The sequence below is a fragment of the Cotesia typhae genome, unplaced genomic scaffold (assembly GCF_013202065.1).
Source record: "Cotesia typhae breed Kobodo isofemale line unplaced genomic scaffold, CoteBio_Ctyphae scaffold_152, whole genome shotgun sequence".
NCBI lineage: Eukaryota > Metazoa > Arthropoda > Insecta > Hymenoptera > Braconidae > Cotesia > Cotesia typhae.
The window spans coordinates 301908-317010 of NW_027423776.1; the positions used below are offsets into that span (position 1 = coordinate 301908).

The following is a 15103-nucleotide window of genomic DNA, read 5'->3' on the forward strand; positions in this document are numbered from 1 at the left end:
TAATAATCTAATTGAAAAATCTTGAACTTATTCTGGCACGGATTGCCCGGAAACGATTATAAATATTAGGTACTTTCCAGTTTCATTACTTTCAAATGACTTCGGTCTTCAGAATTATATCCTGGGATTTCTATTGCACGAGAAAAAAAAACATTTAGCATACTTTAATTCATCATCAATAAGGACGAGTATAATTATTAACACACAGAAGACCCTAAATTAAAAATTTAAGAATGATCTTGGCCCGGATTGCCCGGCAATAATTATGAATATTAGGTACTTTCAAGTATTATTATTTTCAAAGGACTTCGGTCTTGAGAATTATATCCTGGGATATCTACTGCACGAGAATAAAAAAATTCAACATACTTTAATGCCCCGTCAATAATGACGAGTATAATTATTAACACACAGAAGACCCTAAATTAAAAATTTAAAAATGATCTTGGCACGGATTGCCCGGCAATAATTATAAATATTAGGTACTTTCAAGTTTCATTATTTTCAAAGGACTTCGGTCTTGAGAATTGTATCCTGGGACATATAGTGGTGTTTTAAAACTATAAAAAAGAATTAGGATATTAAGTACTCTGCTTGCAATTTACAGAAGAGTGAGAGTGGTACATAGATCTTGGTAAACCCACTTTCATTGAAATTGCCACAAAATATTTTATCCAATAGATACTCGATGTTCTCAATTACTTTGTTTTCCTAAAAATTAATTAATTTTTTAATAAAAAAGATCATTTTCCGATCGATTATTCAATTAAAATTTAAGTGTTGTCAATTATCAACGTGGCCCAACTCTACATAGATGAACTATAATTATGAATTAAAAAATATTCTAGAATCAGTATCCGGCCAATTACAATAAAAATATAAAGGAGTTGTAAGTAATTTACGGGACATATCTTGGCTACAATGGCCCGGTATTGTTCATAAATAATAATTTTTGGCAGTACTCAGTAGGGTGATTCAAAAAAAAAGAATATTTTTTTTTTCGTTTGGTACTCTGAAAAATAGGTTCCTAGACACCTCTAAGAAAGCCTCTCCAAGCATGAGTTCTTAATTGTAACGGGAAGGTCCTCCTTCTTACAGTTTTCTATTTTATCTTATTATCAGATAGAAAAATTTATATCTCGCTTCCAACTACTTGAAAAAATATCTTGTTCCTTAGATTTTATAGGAAATTGAATGATCTACAAAAAAGGTCTCTTACGATTTTTTCGTAAACCCAACCGTTTAAAAGATATTAACGGTTAAAGTTTGATTATTTTTGGGAAAATTTTTTATTTCTTATGAATTTTATAACTCAATGAAAAAAAATCATTATGAATGATGAAACTCATAGTTTTGTAGGAAATTTACTGCTCTATAAAAATGGTCTCTTATGATTTTTCGATCAAGTTGAGCGTTTACGAGATATTCATCGTCAAACATCAATGCATATCAATTTTTCTAGTTTTTGATCAATAATTCGAAAAATTTCAATTTATTCTGTGAGTTTCAAGGAAATTTAGACAAATTTGAGTTTCTATGAATAGAAATATGTTATGAACTATTTTTTTAATTAGTTTTTTTAGTCTTGGACATGTTTGATTACATTAAAACAAAAAAATTAGTGCATTTTTTTAAATATATAATTCAATTTAGTGTGTTTCACTTTTTTATCGAAGAATTTATTTATTTAATTATCAACTGCCATATAATTTTCAATATTTTCAACATAACGGTACACTTTTACTGTAAATAATTTCCTCTATTGCAGTTTGGGTAGTTTTTTCGATGTTCTTTGATAATTTGCAATAAGTATTGGAATTGCTCTTCATTTTTGTCAAGCATTGATTATACTCACTAACTAATGCAACAGCTCGTTCTGCTGAATCATTAACAACTTTCAATTGGTTAAAGTATTCTTTATTTTCAATGTAACTGTCATTAGTAGGCCACGATTCAATATCTTTATCAAGGAAGTCATATGGTAAATCAAAGATTTTAAAGAGATTTAAAGACTTTTTAGAAACAAAGTCACTCAGACTTTTTGCGTTAATGAATTCAAATCGTTTTTATCAATTATAAATTTTTAGCTTTAGAATCTGTACCGTTACGAGTATTAACAGCTCCAACAATATTTTTTTACTTCCAATGAAACGGTATCGTCAAATAATGATAAAATGGCAAGTTCATCACTTAAATACCATAAATGCAAAATCATTTTTTCACAAGTTGCTGAAGAAATCAATGAATTGATATTTTTGTACTCGAATAAATTTTTCAAAAACTGCAAGTCATGATTAGCAGCAGTTGTTGCAGAAGTTGATGAAAACCAAGCTTTTAAATACAGTGTAACTATAAATATACAAATTTGCCGAAGACCGTCCAATTCTTTATTAGAAAGTTTAAATTCATTTCTGAATAGAAACATTTTTAAACTGTAAATTGCCTTTGCCATCTACCTAGCATGATGAATTGCACCAGGACGTTTGAAAAAAATTTCTTCTTGAGGCATTTCTCCAATGAAAATCAACGACAATTCCAACAATTCTTTATAGTCATCTCGGGGTTGTAGTAACTATCAAAAACAATTAAAAATTTGTCAGAAACAAGAAAATTTTTTTTCTTAAAATCGCAGTTAAATCATACCTGTAAGGATTGTGCAATTAAACTAGATATTTCATTTTTTTATCCAAAATGATATCAGCAACAACAGTATCTTCAATTCCAGATTTATAATTAGTTTTATTTATTTCATCCCATGATTTTTTAAATCTTCCGAACATTGGTACGTTTGGCCCAGATAACACAGGCCAATATACTTCAAATGCACTTCTCAATATGATCTCAAAAATGTGGTGACGACATGGTAACCAGATTAACTCTCTTCCCAAAGTCTTTTCAATTGCCTTACATGTACTGTTATGAATTCCTGTATAAAGAAAATAGATAACTATCGTTAAATTTAATATTTTCAACAAATTGTAGATTATATTTAAAATCCAAATGAGTAAATAATTCTCAATAATTTCAAAAGTGAAATTCAGTAAGCAATAAAAATTAAACTAGAACGTTAATAATTAAATATTTTTAGATTAAATTATCATTGATAAGTTACCTGTATTAACTGCCGTCGTGTCAAAACACATCGCCTTAACATAATTAGTAATACCCCATTCACTCAATGTCGATAAAATGGCTGATGTTTGATTGTCTGCCGTCCCAGAATTCATTTTGGAACCCCAAGTAATTGTTCGGTACCAAATGCAGTTAAAATAACTGGTAGCCGTTCCACAGATTTTGATCCAACAAGGTCATTCAGCATTTTTCCGTCCCAATGCACAACGTATTTATCGTGTGTCTTAAAGTTGTCATTAAGTCCTTTAGCAATGTCTTCTCTTTGAAGCATACGAGCTCGTTGAATTGAACTATAACTGAGCGTTGTATCTTCAATTTTAATACCTACTGCTAGTAAAACCGGAGCAATAATAAACATCGCATTTCTACTGCTGACATTAGCTCGGTCGAGTCCAAAAATGACTTCAGGAGTTAAGACATCAAGTTTTGCTCGTTTTGTCGGAATTGGAGGTTCATACTCTGAATCAGATCCAAAATTTGTAACTCCACTTAATGTATACGTAGAGAACGACTCTGATTTTTCACTTGGAACAATCGCATGACTGGTAGACGGTTGATCTAAGTCTGGAATAAGATCTGTTTTATAAATTAAACGAAGAAAATGTATAGAATTTATTCATTTTGATGACAAATAATTAAGAAAGGACTCCAAAAATTGTCTAGTCAAATGTCATCTAGTCATCTATGAAAAGTTACACTACTACCTGACTTTATAATAATTAAATATCTCAGATACTTACTACTCTCATCTATTCCCATCATAGTTGTGGTTAAGTTTGATACAGGTACATTATTAGAAAGAATCTCTTTATGGGTACCGAATTTTGATCCAAATACAACTTTCTAATATTATCATCAAGCACTTTTAAGGATTTTTCGCTCACAATGTCGAATAATTGTTCAAGATCAGTCTGAAATTTCATTTCCTTTTGGTTTTGCGCTGAATTCTTTTTATCGAAATTTTTTGTAATTTTAACCATTGACTGTGATAGCGAAGAAATTTTTTGACTGCATTAGGAGCTCCACTAGTTGGAATCTAATTTTTTCTCCACAGTTCAATAACTTGGTCAACTGAATTTTTAGCACTTTGTTTGATTGAATACTTTAAAATTTTAAGTTGGTAGAAAAACACACGCATAACCTCTTTCACTTTTGGTAACTTACGTTCCGAAATTCTTTGTAGAGGTATTCCGATAAAACGTATTTCTTTATTCATTGTAGGTTAATTGATGATAAATAAATTTATGTGATGATTATAAGACTTATTTAACATGAATTATTTTATTACGTATTCAAGATGATCAGTTTTAGGAACACTGAAAATACGGTATTAAATGGGTAGATACTGAAGATAGTTGAGAGTAAAAAACATAGATGGCGTTAGTTTCAGAAGACAAACAGAAGAAGAAATGGAATTCAAAACAAAAATCCCCTCGAACGAAAATTTTATGTATATTTTGTGAAAAACAATTTAAAAATACGCACTGAACAAATTTCATAATAATAAATGACAACGCGATTAAGATTTTAAATTATTAAAGATAAAATTAAAAAAATATTATTAGAATAAAAACTTTCAAATGAATTTTTGAACAGAAAACATCTATAGGAGTTGCTTTTATAATAAAAACTCAAATTTGTCTAAATTTCCTTGAAACTCACAGAATAAATTGAAATTTTTCGAATTATTGATCAAAATCTAGAAAAATTGATATGCATTGATGTTTGACGATGAATATCTCGTAAACGCTCAACTTGATCGAAAAATCATAAGAGACCATTTTTATAGAGCAGTAAATTTCCTACAAAACTATGAGTTTCATCATTCATAATGATTTTTTTCATTGAGTTATAAAATTCATAAGAAATAAAAAATTTTCCCAAAAATAATCAAACTTTAACCGTTAATATCTTTTAAACGGTTGGGTTTACGAAAAAATCGTAAGAGACCTTTTTTGTAGATCATTCAATTTCCTATAAAATCTAAGGAACAAGATATTTTTTCAAGTAGTTGGAAGCGAGATATAAATTTTTCTATCTGATAATAAGATAAAATAGAAAACTGTAAGAAGGAGGACCTTCCCGTTACAATTAAGAACTCATGCTTGGAGAGGCTTTCTTAGAGGTGTCTAGGAACCTATTTTTCAGAGTACCAAACGAAAAAAAAAATATTCTTTTTTTTTGAATCACCCTACTGAGTACTGCCAAAAATTATTATTTATGAACAATACCGGGCCATTGTAGCCAAGATATGTCCCGTAAATTACTTACAACTCCTTTATATTTTTATTGTAATTGGCCGGATACTGATTCTAGAATATTTTTTAATTCATAATTATAGTTCATCTATGTAGAGTTGGGCCACGTTGATAATTGACAACACTTAAATTTTAATTGAATAATCGATCGGAAAATGATCTTTTTATTAAAAAATTAATTAATTTTTAGGAAAACAAAGTAATTGAGAACATCGAGTATCTATTGGATAAAATATTTTGTGGCAATTTCAATGAAAGTGGGTTTACCAAGATCTATGTACCACTCTCACTCTTCTGTAAATTGCAAGCAGAGTACTTAATATCCTAATTCTTTTTATAGTTTTAAAACACCACTATATGTCCCAGGATACAATTCTCAAGACCGAAGTCCTTTGAAAATAATGAAACTTGAAAGTACCTAATATTTATAATTATTGCCGGGCAATCCGTGCCAAGATCATTTTTAAATTTTTAATTTAGGGTCTTCTGTGTGTTAATAATTATACTCGTCATTATTGACGGGGCATTAAAGTATGTTGAATTTTTTTATTCTCGTGCAGTAGATATCCCAGGATATAATTCTCAAGACCGAAGTCCTTTGAAAATAATAATACTTGAAAGTACCTAATATTCATAATTATTGCCGGGCAATCCGGGCCAAGATCATTCTTAAATTTTTAATTTAGGGTCTTCTGTGTGTTAATAATTATACTCGTCCTTATTGATGATGAATTAAAGTATGCTAAATGTTTTTTTTTCTCGTGCAATAGAAATCCCAGGATATAATTCTGAAGACCGAAGTCATTTGAAAGTAATGAAACTGGAAAGTACCTAATATTTATAATCGTTTCCGGGCAATCCGTGCCAGAATAAGTTCAAGATTTTTCAATTAGATTATTATTTTTGTTAATAATCATACTTGTCATTATTTTTAATGAATTACTGTATATAAAATTTTTCTTTAGCGCACTAGATGTGCTAGAATATAATTATGAAGACTAAGGTTTTTATAAAAATCGAAACTTGCAATCCCAAGTATTCATTGGGATCGCTGGGTATAAAAAATTAATAATGTTATTGAAATAATTATAATATTAAAAAGTATTAACAATTTCAAAATGTTGCTCGTCCGTAATTTTGCACTGAAAAAAGTTTTTTTCCTCCTAGGAAATGTTTCTTATAGTTAAAAAAATGGTATTCTTATGATTAAAATACGAAAGTTTTTAACTATAAGAATATAGTTTTCTGATAGTCAAAAAACTAGCCTTATAATAAAACGTGGTATTTTAACGTTAAGAAAACCAGTTTTTTTTAAATCAAGAAAACTTGAGTAAAAAATTTAGTATTCTAGGAGGGGAAAAAACTTTTTTTTCAGTGTGGATAAATATTAAAAATGTATAAGAACAATTCTCAGAACATTTTTAAAACGGAGCACTGATGACATAGTTTTAATAAATAATTCCGGACCTTCTGGGCCGAGAAATTTTCTGTAAACTTTTAGCAATCATCAACTTTCATAATATTATTAACCTTGTATCGGTTTTACATTTTTTTTTATGTTATTCTACATCATCCTTGATAAGGTGTAACCCTAAAGTTATTGACAATTTCAAATTATCCCTTTACAGGTTGACCTTGGATTGCAACCTTGACTTTATTTGGGATGTCTTTGTTTGAGAGTGAGAAAACTGTATTCAATTTTGTAAAGAGGGGAGCAAAAAAATTAGTAGAAGAGAGCACATGCATACACGACGAAAACTAAACTGTTTCTCTCACAATCGTATAACGGACTACGATTGCCGCTATCCCCACTTAGCTCATATTTCTCTATACTCCAAATTGCTAAATGAAAAATACTTGGCTGAGTATATAAAAAATTTGTTTTAACATTAATATTGAGTCATCCGTCCCAAAGTGGGTCCTATGAAATGTTAAAAATCCTTTAACTTTTTAATATCAATTGGCCTGGTAATGATTATATATAATTTTTATCAATTATACCGGGCCATCCGTACTGAGGTGTATTTCGTGTATTATTTTTATGACATGCCTAGTCAAGTACTGATCATATTAGTTTGTTTATAATAATACTGGCCGATAAATGCGGAAATGGGTCTTATTAAAAATTTACAGCACCTTTATATTTTCATTCTAATTGGCCGGGCACTTTATTAATGAGAAACACGTGTTAATGATAAATTATAAATTTTGGAGTATTTTTATTAAAAAATGTAAATTTTGAACACGAGAGTCCTCAAAAATAAAAGAAAAATAAAATATATAAATATAAATTATGATGAATACATTGTACAAACGTTAGTAACAATATAAAATTGTATAAATTAACAAATTAATTTGTACTCACAAATGTAATTTTCAATCGTGCATTGTTTTCTATTAATCCAGTAATATTTATAAGAGTTTTAACATTAATATTAAAAAAACGATGAATTATCACCAATAATTTATAATTATTCCCATTTGACTACCGATTATAGTACTCTACAAATAATAAATAAAAATTGTAATGAAAAGGAATCATTTTACCGAAATAATTTTTATGATATTGATTGCATAAATATTTTTAATTGGTATCACTGAATGATTATTACAACTTAATAAACAATAAATTGTATATTGGAGTACGCATTATCTACTTGTTTACGAGCGAAAAATATATTTATGCTTTCGCATGGAGCTCACAACTATTATAAAAATTATATTAAAGTTAAAAATGCACATGTATCCGCCATCTATTGGATTTTCGTTACATTTATTTGGGAAATCTGTTTTATTCACAATTTCTGCAATGAGTCTTGTCGCAACCAGGTGGCACGATACGACAATGTTTAGTACAACCACTTGGCCAACCTTAACATACGAAATCTCATATCCAGTTCTGCAAAATGTCGCACACTCTTGTATGGCACCCCCCGTGCCCACCTGTGCCCGCACGAAATCGGAACAATTCTCACACTCCAAATAAAAATATTGATCGGACAATCAATAAAAAATAATTACCGATCAATAAAAGGAAAAAATAACCGATTTGATAAAGAAAGTGCTATCTTGCAAGTAAAAATTTGTTTAATTGTTTATAAATAAACAATTATCGGACAAATAAACAATTACATCGGACATTGACGGACAATCGGATTGTTTAAATAAAAGTTAAAAAAATTTATTTTTTGGTGCCAAATTCAGTGAGGTGTTACAACTTTAGGGTTTAATATTTTTGCCCATAAGTTTACAATTTCCATCATCAGTTGGCGTGACATTCTAAACGCTGGGTCCCTAGTCCCTATACTTTTTGCCCATTTTTTGTTTTCATTAAACACCAGGGTGCACCACTTTCGACAGATGTGCTGCCCTTACAGTTAGTGTGCTCAATCCCTATACTTAGACTAACTAACTTTACTCAGGACTTAGTTCGGCTGAATAAGCTTAGTATATTTTACTAATACTTCAGAATAATCTAAAAATTCTACAGAGATATTTTGAATAGTTCTGACGATGAACAATTAACAACAAATTATTCATTGTATGTGTTTTCAAAATTTTTTCAATAATATAATATTTCAGCTATGACTATAAGAAAACCTCCGAATTCACTCCATATTTTTTATGCTAGAAATTTGTAAAATGTACTAATTCTTTGGTAATTTTGCATTCTATGATCAAAATTAATTTATACATTACTTTTAAGTCCACTTGATAATTTTAACAATATTTTATCATAGTTTAATAAAGTTTTTAAGTTCTGAAATTTATTAAGTTTTCACTAACTAGCGATTGTTTTGTTAATAAGTGAATTTAATATGGACTCGCGGCTTAATTATTTAATTTTTAAATTATCATAGCAATAAAATTCATTCATGTTCTATGCTCAAGTTTTATGCCTCATCGGCTTTGGAGTATCGGAGCTCTGAGCTGATAAAAAGGCTATTCAACAATAGCTTAACAATCATTCTAGGTACCAATAGTAAGCATATTAAACAATCCGTATGATAATACTTTTTAAAATAGTCGATCTTTTAAATGTGAGAAAAGTCAAACTAAATAAAAATATATATTTTATTTCGCATTTATAATAAAGAATCGCCATACTTCCTATTTAAAATGCTGGAAACTGAAGTTCAATTACTTACTGGAATTTGGAATTTTACGGTGATAACTAAAGTCAAAATCTGAGCAATTATTTACGTCAAGTGGTAACTTATAAAAAATAATGGAAGAAAACAAATCAATGTGAAATATGTGACAAAATGTATACTTTATCATTAACAATACATATGCATTCAACACCGAGATGTCAAAGATATCTAATTTACATCAATCTTAACCTGATACCGATGTGCCTGACTATAACATCCAATTTGTAAACTAATACTTGAAATAAAACAGAGAAAAATCTTTAACAATGGAAGTTGACTGCCCAATAATCAGTCTTAAACGATCTAGCAGTGCTCCTATGATTCATGAAATTAGTGCTACGGTGTCAGTTAGTTCGTCTACAACATCTGTGCCACGGTATTTTTTATACTATTTGATATTTTTGTTTTATAATAATTTTAAGAAAAAGAAAAGTATCATTAACATCCAATCAGAGATAAATTTATTGTCATAATTATTTTAAATTGCTGTCATATTTGAAGAAACGTGATTTCAAACAAACTTTTCAGCAGCAAGTTAATGAGAATTTTCATAATTGATTGATAATTATTTTTAAACTTGTTGCATCTTTTATATACATCCTAAACTAAAAAGACCTTTTAATGTCTTCATTAATTCAACATATATTATTATATACGTCTTAGTACATAATATTTTATCTAGTTCAAATAAAATTTAGTATCAATGGTAGAGTAATAAGTAATTATGTCCTATCAAAAGTTCAATTTTTTTTTTTTTTTTTTTTTTCGATAATGGATTTTCATTAAATTTACTTTTTTGAATCTCAATACGCTATTATTTCAAAACATATATTCTTTAATATACTCTTGCTTATTATAGTTTAATTCCTGATTTATAATTTGCAGAGATGTTGCTTCTTCGTTAAATTTTTTTCCCAACATATCCAGAACACGACGATTTAGTACAAGTGTAAGATAAATCAAAATAGAATGTAAATTGATTTGTTTCTCGAGGTTATTAATGTTCATAATTATTTCAGAGTTCTGTAAATATACCACGACTGACACCAAGAGTTAACCAATTAAAACAAGAAGAATGTATTGATGTTGCTGGTAGAGAAGCTGCACATGAAAAAGAAATCCACAGTGCAATGCAAATTTCTCAGTCATGGGAGGATTTAACTCTTGATGCTGAAGGATTGTCTGTTAAAGATTCAGACTTATCCAGCCATCAGCTTCAAAATATTGAGAAGCAAATGATAAAAAAATTTGTTGATCCTTTAAATCTAAATTTACCAGTTGTAAATAACACTTCTTTTTGTTCTTCACCGTCACCTACTAAATCTAGTCTAGGACAACGTCAATGTTATTCACCTGGACTCAGTACTGTTCAATGGAAAAATAATCTCTCTCCAAGTCCTACGCGAAAATCATTTGCTATGAGACGTAGTTTAAGTCCAATAGCCTTAAGACCGAGTTGCTTGGGACCAGTTAAAAGAAAATTTGATCTTGATAATAATTGTGTAGATCGTCAACGCCCGATCAAACGTACATCTGCATTAGTATTTTCAAATTCTTCTCGGTAAATTTAGTAATTATTTAGTTACATAATTTCAATTATTTCAATTATTCGTTCAACGCTATAAATATATTTCAGATCAGACGAAATTTCCAATATAACTCCTGAAACTATAGATTTAGTAGAATCATCTGGATCTTTTTCAAATATAAACAGATCAGATTTTTCCTTCCATTCCGTTGATAAAACTGTATCTCATCGCAAAGTTATCAACGAAAATCAACAAATATCAATAAACACTGAGCAATCAAGATCTACGAGATTGAAACAAATAGACCAAATAAATCAGAGTAATTATAGATAAATAAGTAATTTCGCTATAAAGAACTGTATGATTGTTTCCTATTATTACTAATTATAAGTCATATAATTTTGCAACATAGTTGTTGAAAATAAAAAAAAAACTACAAATGCTACAATCCAAAGTTGTGACTGATACGGATTTTTAATTAATTGATGAAATGATTAAATATTGTACTTGATAATTAACTTTATTTTGTAAAATCTAACAAGTTTTTCCGACATAAAATATAGTGCATTTTTTATAGTACGAAATATAATATATTTAATTTTATTAAATTGAACAGAAGAAATCACTGTAAAATTTTTTCTGAATTTTCAATAATGGTTTTGAATAGAGCAAAAAAGTTTTAGAACCAAGAAAAAATTTTTTTTTGTCGAAATAAAATTTCTTTATCCACAAACTCTTTTGCTTACCGAGTGACACAAAAACAAATATATTAACTTTTTGGGAGATTTTATTCAATAAGATAAAGAAAAAATTAATAATAATTACCTTGAATTTGAACAAACATTTTTAAAACGTTTGTGTCGTTTGGCCTTATAGAAATTAATTGAACTTTCAAAAACGATTTTTCAGGGTCAAAGTTTTTTTTTATAGTTGAATTTCTATCAAATTTCGACGTTTTGACGTCTAAAAAAGTTATTTTGACTATTTCCACCATAGTGTCACGAGGTTAACCAAACTCGGTACGTAAAACATTCAAGAGTAAGTCAGTCTTACTACATTTTCTATGAAATCTACTAAAAAGTTTCATTAAATCTGTCTGAGAGAGTAGGTAATTTTTGGCCTAAACTGATAGTGAGGTATGCAAATTAAAGTTTATTTAATAAGCTTTCAGATGAAATTTTACGTTATCGCATTCAATAGTTATTTCGCAAAAGAAACAATAAAAGTGCCAGTTTTTAAGGATTTGAAGAATTCAAATTTCTGTCACAGTTATCCCTGTAGAACCCAGATTGGGCCGATTTCTCTTTCTATTTTTTTTATTCAATTGAAATAATATTGTTAAATTTTCAAAAATGGAAAAAAAATTTTTTTTCATAAATTTTATTTATATAATGAGATAAATACAATTCAACGATTTTACAGCATTATATTCACAATTTAGAGGCTTCATCGATGACTGTAATTAGTAAGATCAATAATTGATGCAGCTAAAATTAATTACTTTTCTCTCTGTCGTTTAAATATTTTACAAATTCTGTGTTCATTCGAATTCGAAAAGTTTTTAACTAGTAAACAACCATTTTTGTCCGGAATTATACAATGTAGTTGTTGAGTTCCTGTAATCGGTTTCGTTTTCAAAAATCGATCATTTAAATCATTTACTGCTGTGTCATAATCTTCTTCTGGGGAAAACTTCACTATAATATTCGGCAAGTTATCCGGTGCAGAAGCCCATTCAAAAAGTTCTTCTGGTGTCGTTATTTGTTTGTCTACCGCGAGTTGGAGACTTGCTCTCGCTGCAAGTCGTTTGAGAATACCACCGATTCCATCACACGGACCTTTCCCATGGGCAGTCGCAAAAAAATGCCATTCAGCAGGAATATCAAAATCATCTTCGTGGTAATATAAATTTACAAAGTTTTTAAAGTTTTTAAATTGTTGAGGAGCTCCATCAGAAAAATAATAAATCTTGTTACAACGTTCAGGAAGACTTTTCACGTAATCAGTTATTATTTCGATGAAAACATGAACAGCAACGGCATCATGTTTGTTAGAATCTGAGATAATTACTAAACTTTTGTGTTCAAGTTTGTTATTTACTGTATAATAAATAACGACTGGAAAAACTGTTGCCTGATTATTATTCCAGTGAAAACCAGCTGCCGCATTTTGTACTACGAAGGCATAATTTTCTGCAAAATCACAAATAATAACGTATTCGTTTGGTTTCAATGTTTCTTTCAATGTCTTCAAGAATTGGGCTTGCTCCTTAGCAATGAACGAATGAGGTAGAAGAATTTCTAACTCACTACAAAATTTTTCCACAAATTCTTCTGTAGGCTTAATAATAGTTTCTAAACTACTTCTCGGTTTTGATATCCAATATTTATATGTAATATTCTCGATTTCCCGGTCCTCAAAACATTTTAGTAAAATTTTACTCAACTCATCGACCCCAGGACAGTTTTTACATCCACCTAAATAACACTGAAAAGATGGATTTTCACATATAATCATGCTCAAGTAATCGCTGTAGTGTTTAATGGGCTTTTCTGTGTTCCTTGTCAAAGAATAAATATTTGCACCTAAAATAACAGTAATTTAGTAAACTTAAAATTCACGCATTTATAATTATTAATTAATTTGATAATTACCAAGCATCATTAACTTCACGTTTTGATGAATCGTACACACGCAGATGGTGTGTGTTCCACTTGCCCCTGCTAACACACAATGTTTTGGTCGCAAAGAAGCGAATTTTGAAAATCCAATTCTCTCAGTAGGATTTATTTCACAGAAATATTGGTATAATTCTTTTAAGTTAGACAGGATAAGTCTTTTTTGGACGTGTATCCGATTACCATCATCACTTCGAATTGATACAAAGTCTTTCATACCGGGCATTTGAGCACTATACTCATCATCGTTGTAAAAATTTTCAACTTTTAATTTTACCTGATCAGTAATTGTCCTCCCTATACAAAAATGTTGAGTAATTTAGTTTTCAAGTGTATTTAAAACATCGATTTTACGCTACCCATACCTAATTTCGATTCAGGTGTAGAAAGTAAACCCGTTTCTTCAACCAAATTTTTTGCTACTCTTGACAAATGTCTTGATGTATTCATAGTTTCACAAATACGTCTCTCACTCCATTTTACAGGTAATAATGTTAAAATTTGTATTTTCAAAGACTTATCAGTTTCTTTATCGTTGAATTTATCATACAACATTTTAATTAGAGAGCGAAAATTTTCACCATCGTCATCAATCGATTCTTCATCTGAAGAAGAAAGCAAAACTTTTTTAAAGCTGTCGGATACCCGATTTATTTTATTGTTCAAAAATTGATTATCATTCAATTTCTTCGATGGAATCGGTGATTGATTTAACAATTCTAATGCATGGTTTATTACGGGTAATTGAGTTGCAGCGCTAACTTGGGGTCCTGAGCTTGATTGTGATGCTTTGGGTTCGCTATCAAATGACATGGAACCTTAAAAAATAATAGTGAAACATATAGCTATTAGAAATGTATTCAAGTAACGTATAAATAATTAAAAAAACTTACGGAATGATAAGGATAATGGGAGATCCATGGCAGTTGTATTACTATCATTATCAGCCTGATCATTGTTGTCATTATTGTCACTATAGTTGTCTTCACGGTCACTTACATCAGCACTAGGATCATTACGAGCATTTGTTTGTTGCTTCACTAACTCTGAAGCTTTTTTCGACATGAACTGCATAATAAATAATTATCATCTAATCCTAACGTTACTTTCATAATATCAGTCGCCGGACGTAAACCAATTTTTTTAAAATGAGATTCCAACTCAAAAGGATTACACCACCGATCAAATACCTTTTTGACGCCATAAAGACAAATTAAAAAAGCGCTTATAAACTAGAGAAATTATTTATTTATACAACAAATGTAATGACAATCTTTTATAAAACACTAGATTGCACAAAAGATTTATAGGTTATGTTTTAGATCTCAAAATGAAAAAGCCGCACTTTTAAT

General features: G+C 29.3%; 3 protein-coding genes across 5 annotated transcripts; 1 reads left to right on the forward strand and 2 right to left on the reverse strand.

Moving 5' to 3' along the window:
* Nucleotides 1-2139: 2139 nt before the first annotated feature.
* Nucleotides 2140-4668, reverse strand: LOC141536024 (uncharacterized). The gene is made up of 4 exons (XM_074256229.1): nucleotides 3873-4668; nucleotides 3113-3708; nucleotides 2644-2926; nucleotides 2140-2572 (listed from the first exon to the last, which is right to left on the reverse strand). The coding sequence occupies exons 1-2, from the start codon at nucleotides 3892-3894 to the stop codon at nucleotides 3224-3226; spliced, it is 507 nt and encodes a 168-aa protein (XP_074112330.1). The 5' UTR covers nucleotides 3895-4668; the 3' UTR covers nucleotides 2140-2572; nucleotides 2644-2926; nucleotides 3113-3223.
* A 4121-nt stretch (nucleotides 4669-8789) lies between these two features.
* LOC141536073 (PPP2R1A-PPP2R2A-interacting phosphatase regulator 1) lies at nucleotides 8790-11662 on the forward strand. 3 transcript variants are annotated; one of them, XM_074256313.1, is made up of 5 exons: nucleotides 8790-8931; nucleotides 9487-9920; nucleotides 10430-10493; nucleotides 10564-11105; nucleotides 11181-11662. In XM_074256313.1, exons 2-5 carry the CDS (start codon nucleotides 9811-9813, stop codon nucleotides 11404-11406), a joined length of 942 nt encoding a protein of 313 aa, XP_074112414.1. In that variant the 5' UTR covers nucleotides 8790-8931; nucleotides 9487-9810; the 3' UTR covers nucleotides 11407-11662. The 3 variants fall into 3 exon arrangements, with proteins under 3 accessions (XP_074112414.1, XP_074112413.1, XP_074112415.1); XM_074256312.1 differs by lacking the exon at nucleotides 8790-8931 and adding an exon at nucleotides 9064-9372; XM_074256314.1 differs by lacking the exon at nucleotides 8790-8931 and adding an exon at nucleotides 9064-9363.
* On the reverse strand, nucleotides 11575-14816 carry LOC141535877 (uncharacterized). Its single transcript, XM_074256040.1, has 4 exons — nucleotides 14645-14816; nucleotides 14117-14569; nucleotides 13728-14048; nucleotides 11575-13658 (listed from the first exon to the last, which is right to left on the reverse strand). Exons 1-4 carry the CDS (start codon nucleotides 14814-14816, stop codon nucleotides 12571-12573), a joined length of 2034 nt encoding a protein of 677 aa, XP_074112141.1. The 3' UTR covers nucleotides 11575-12570.
* Nucleotides 14817-15103: the final 287 nt, after the last annotated feature.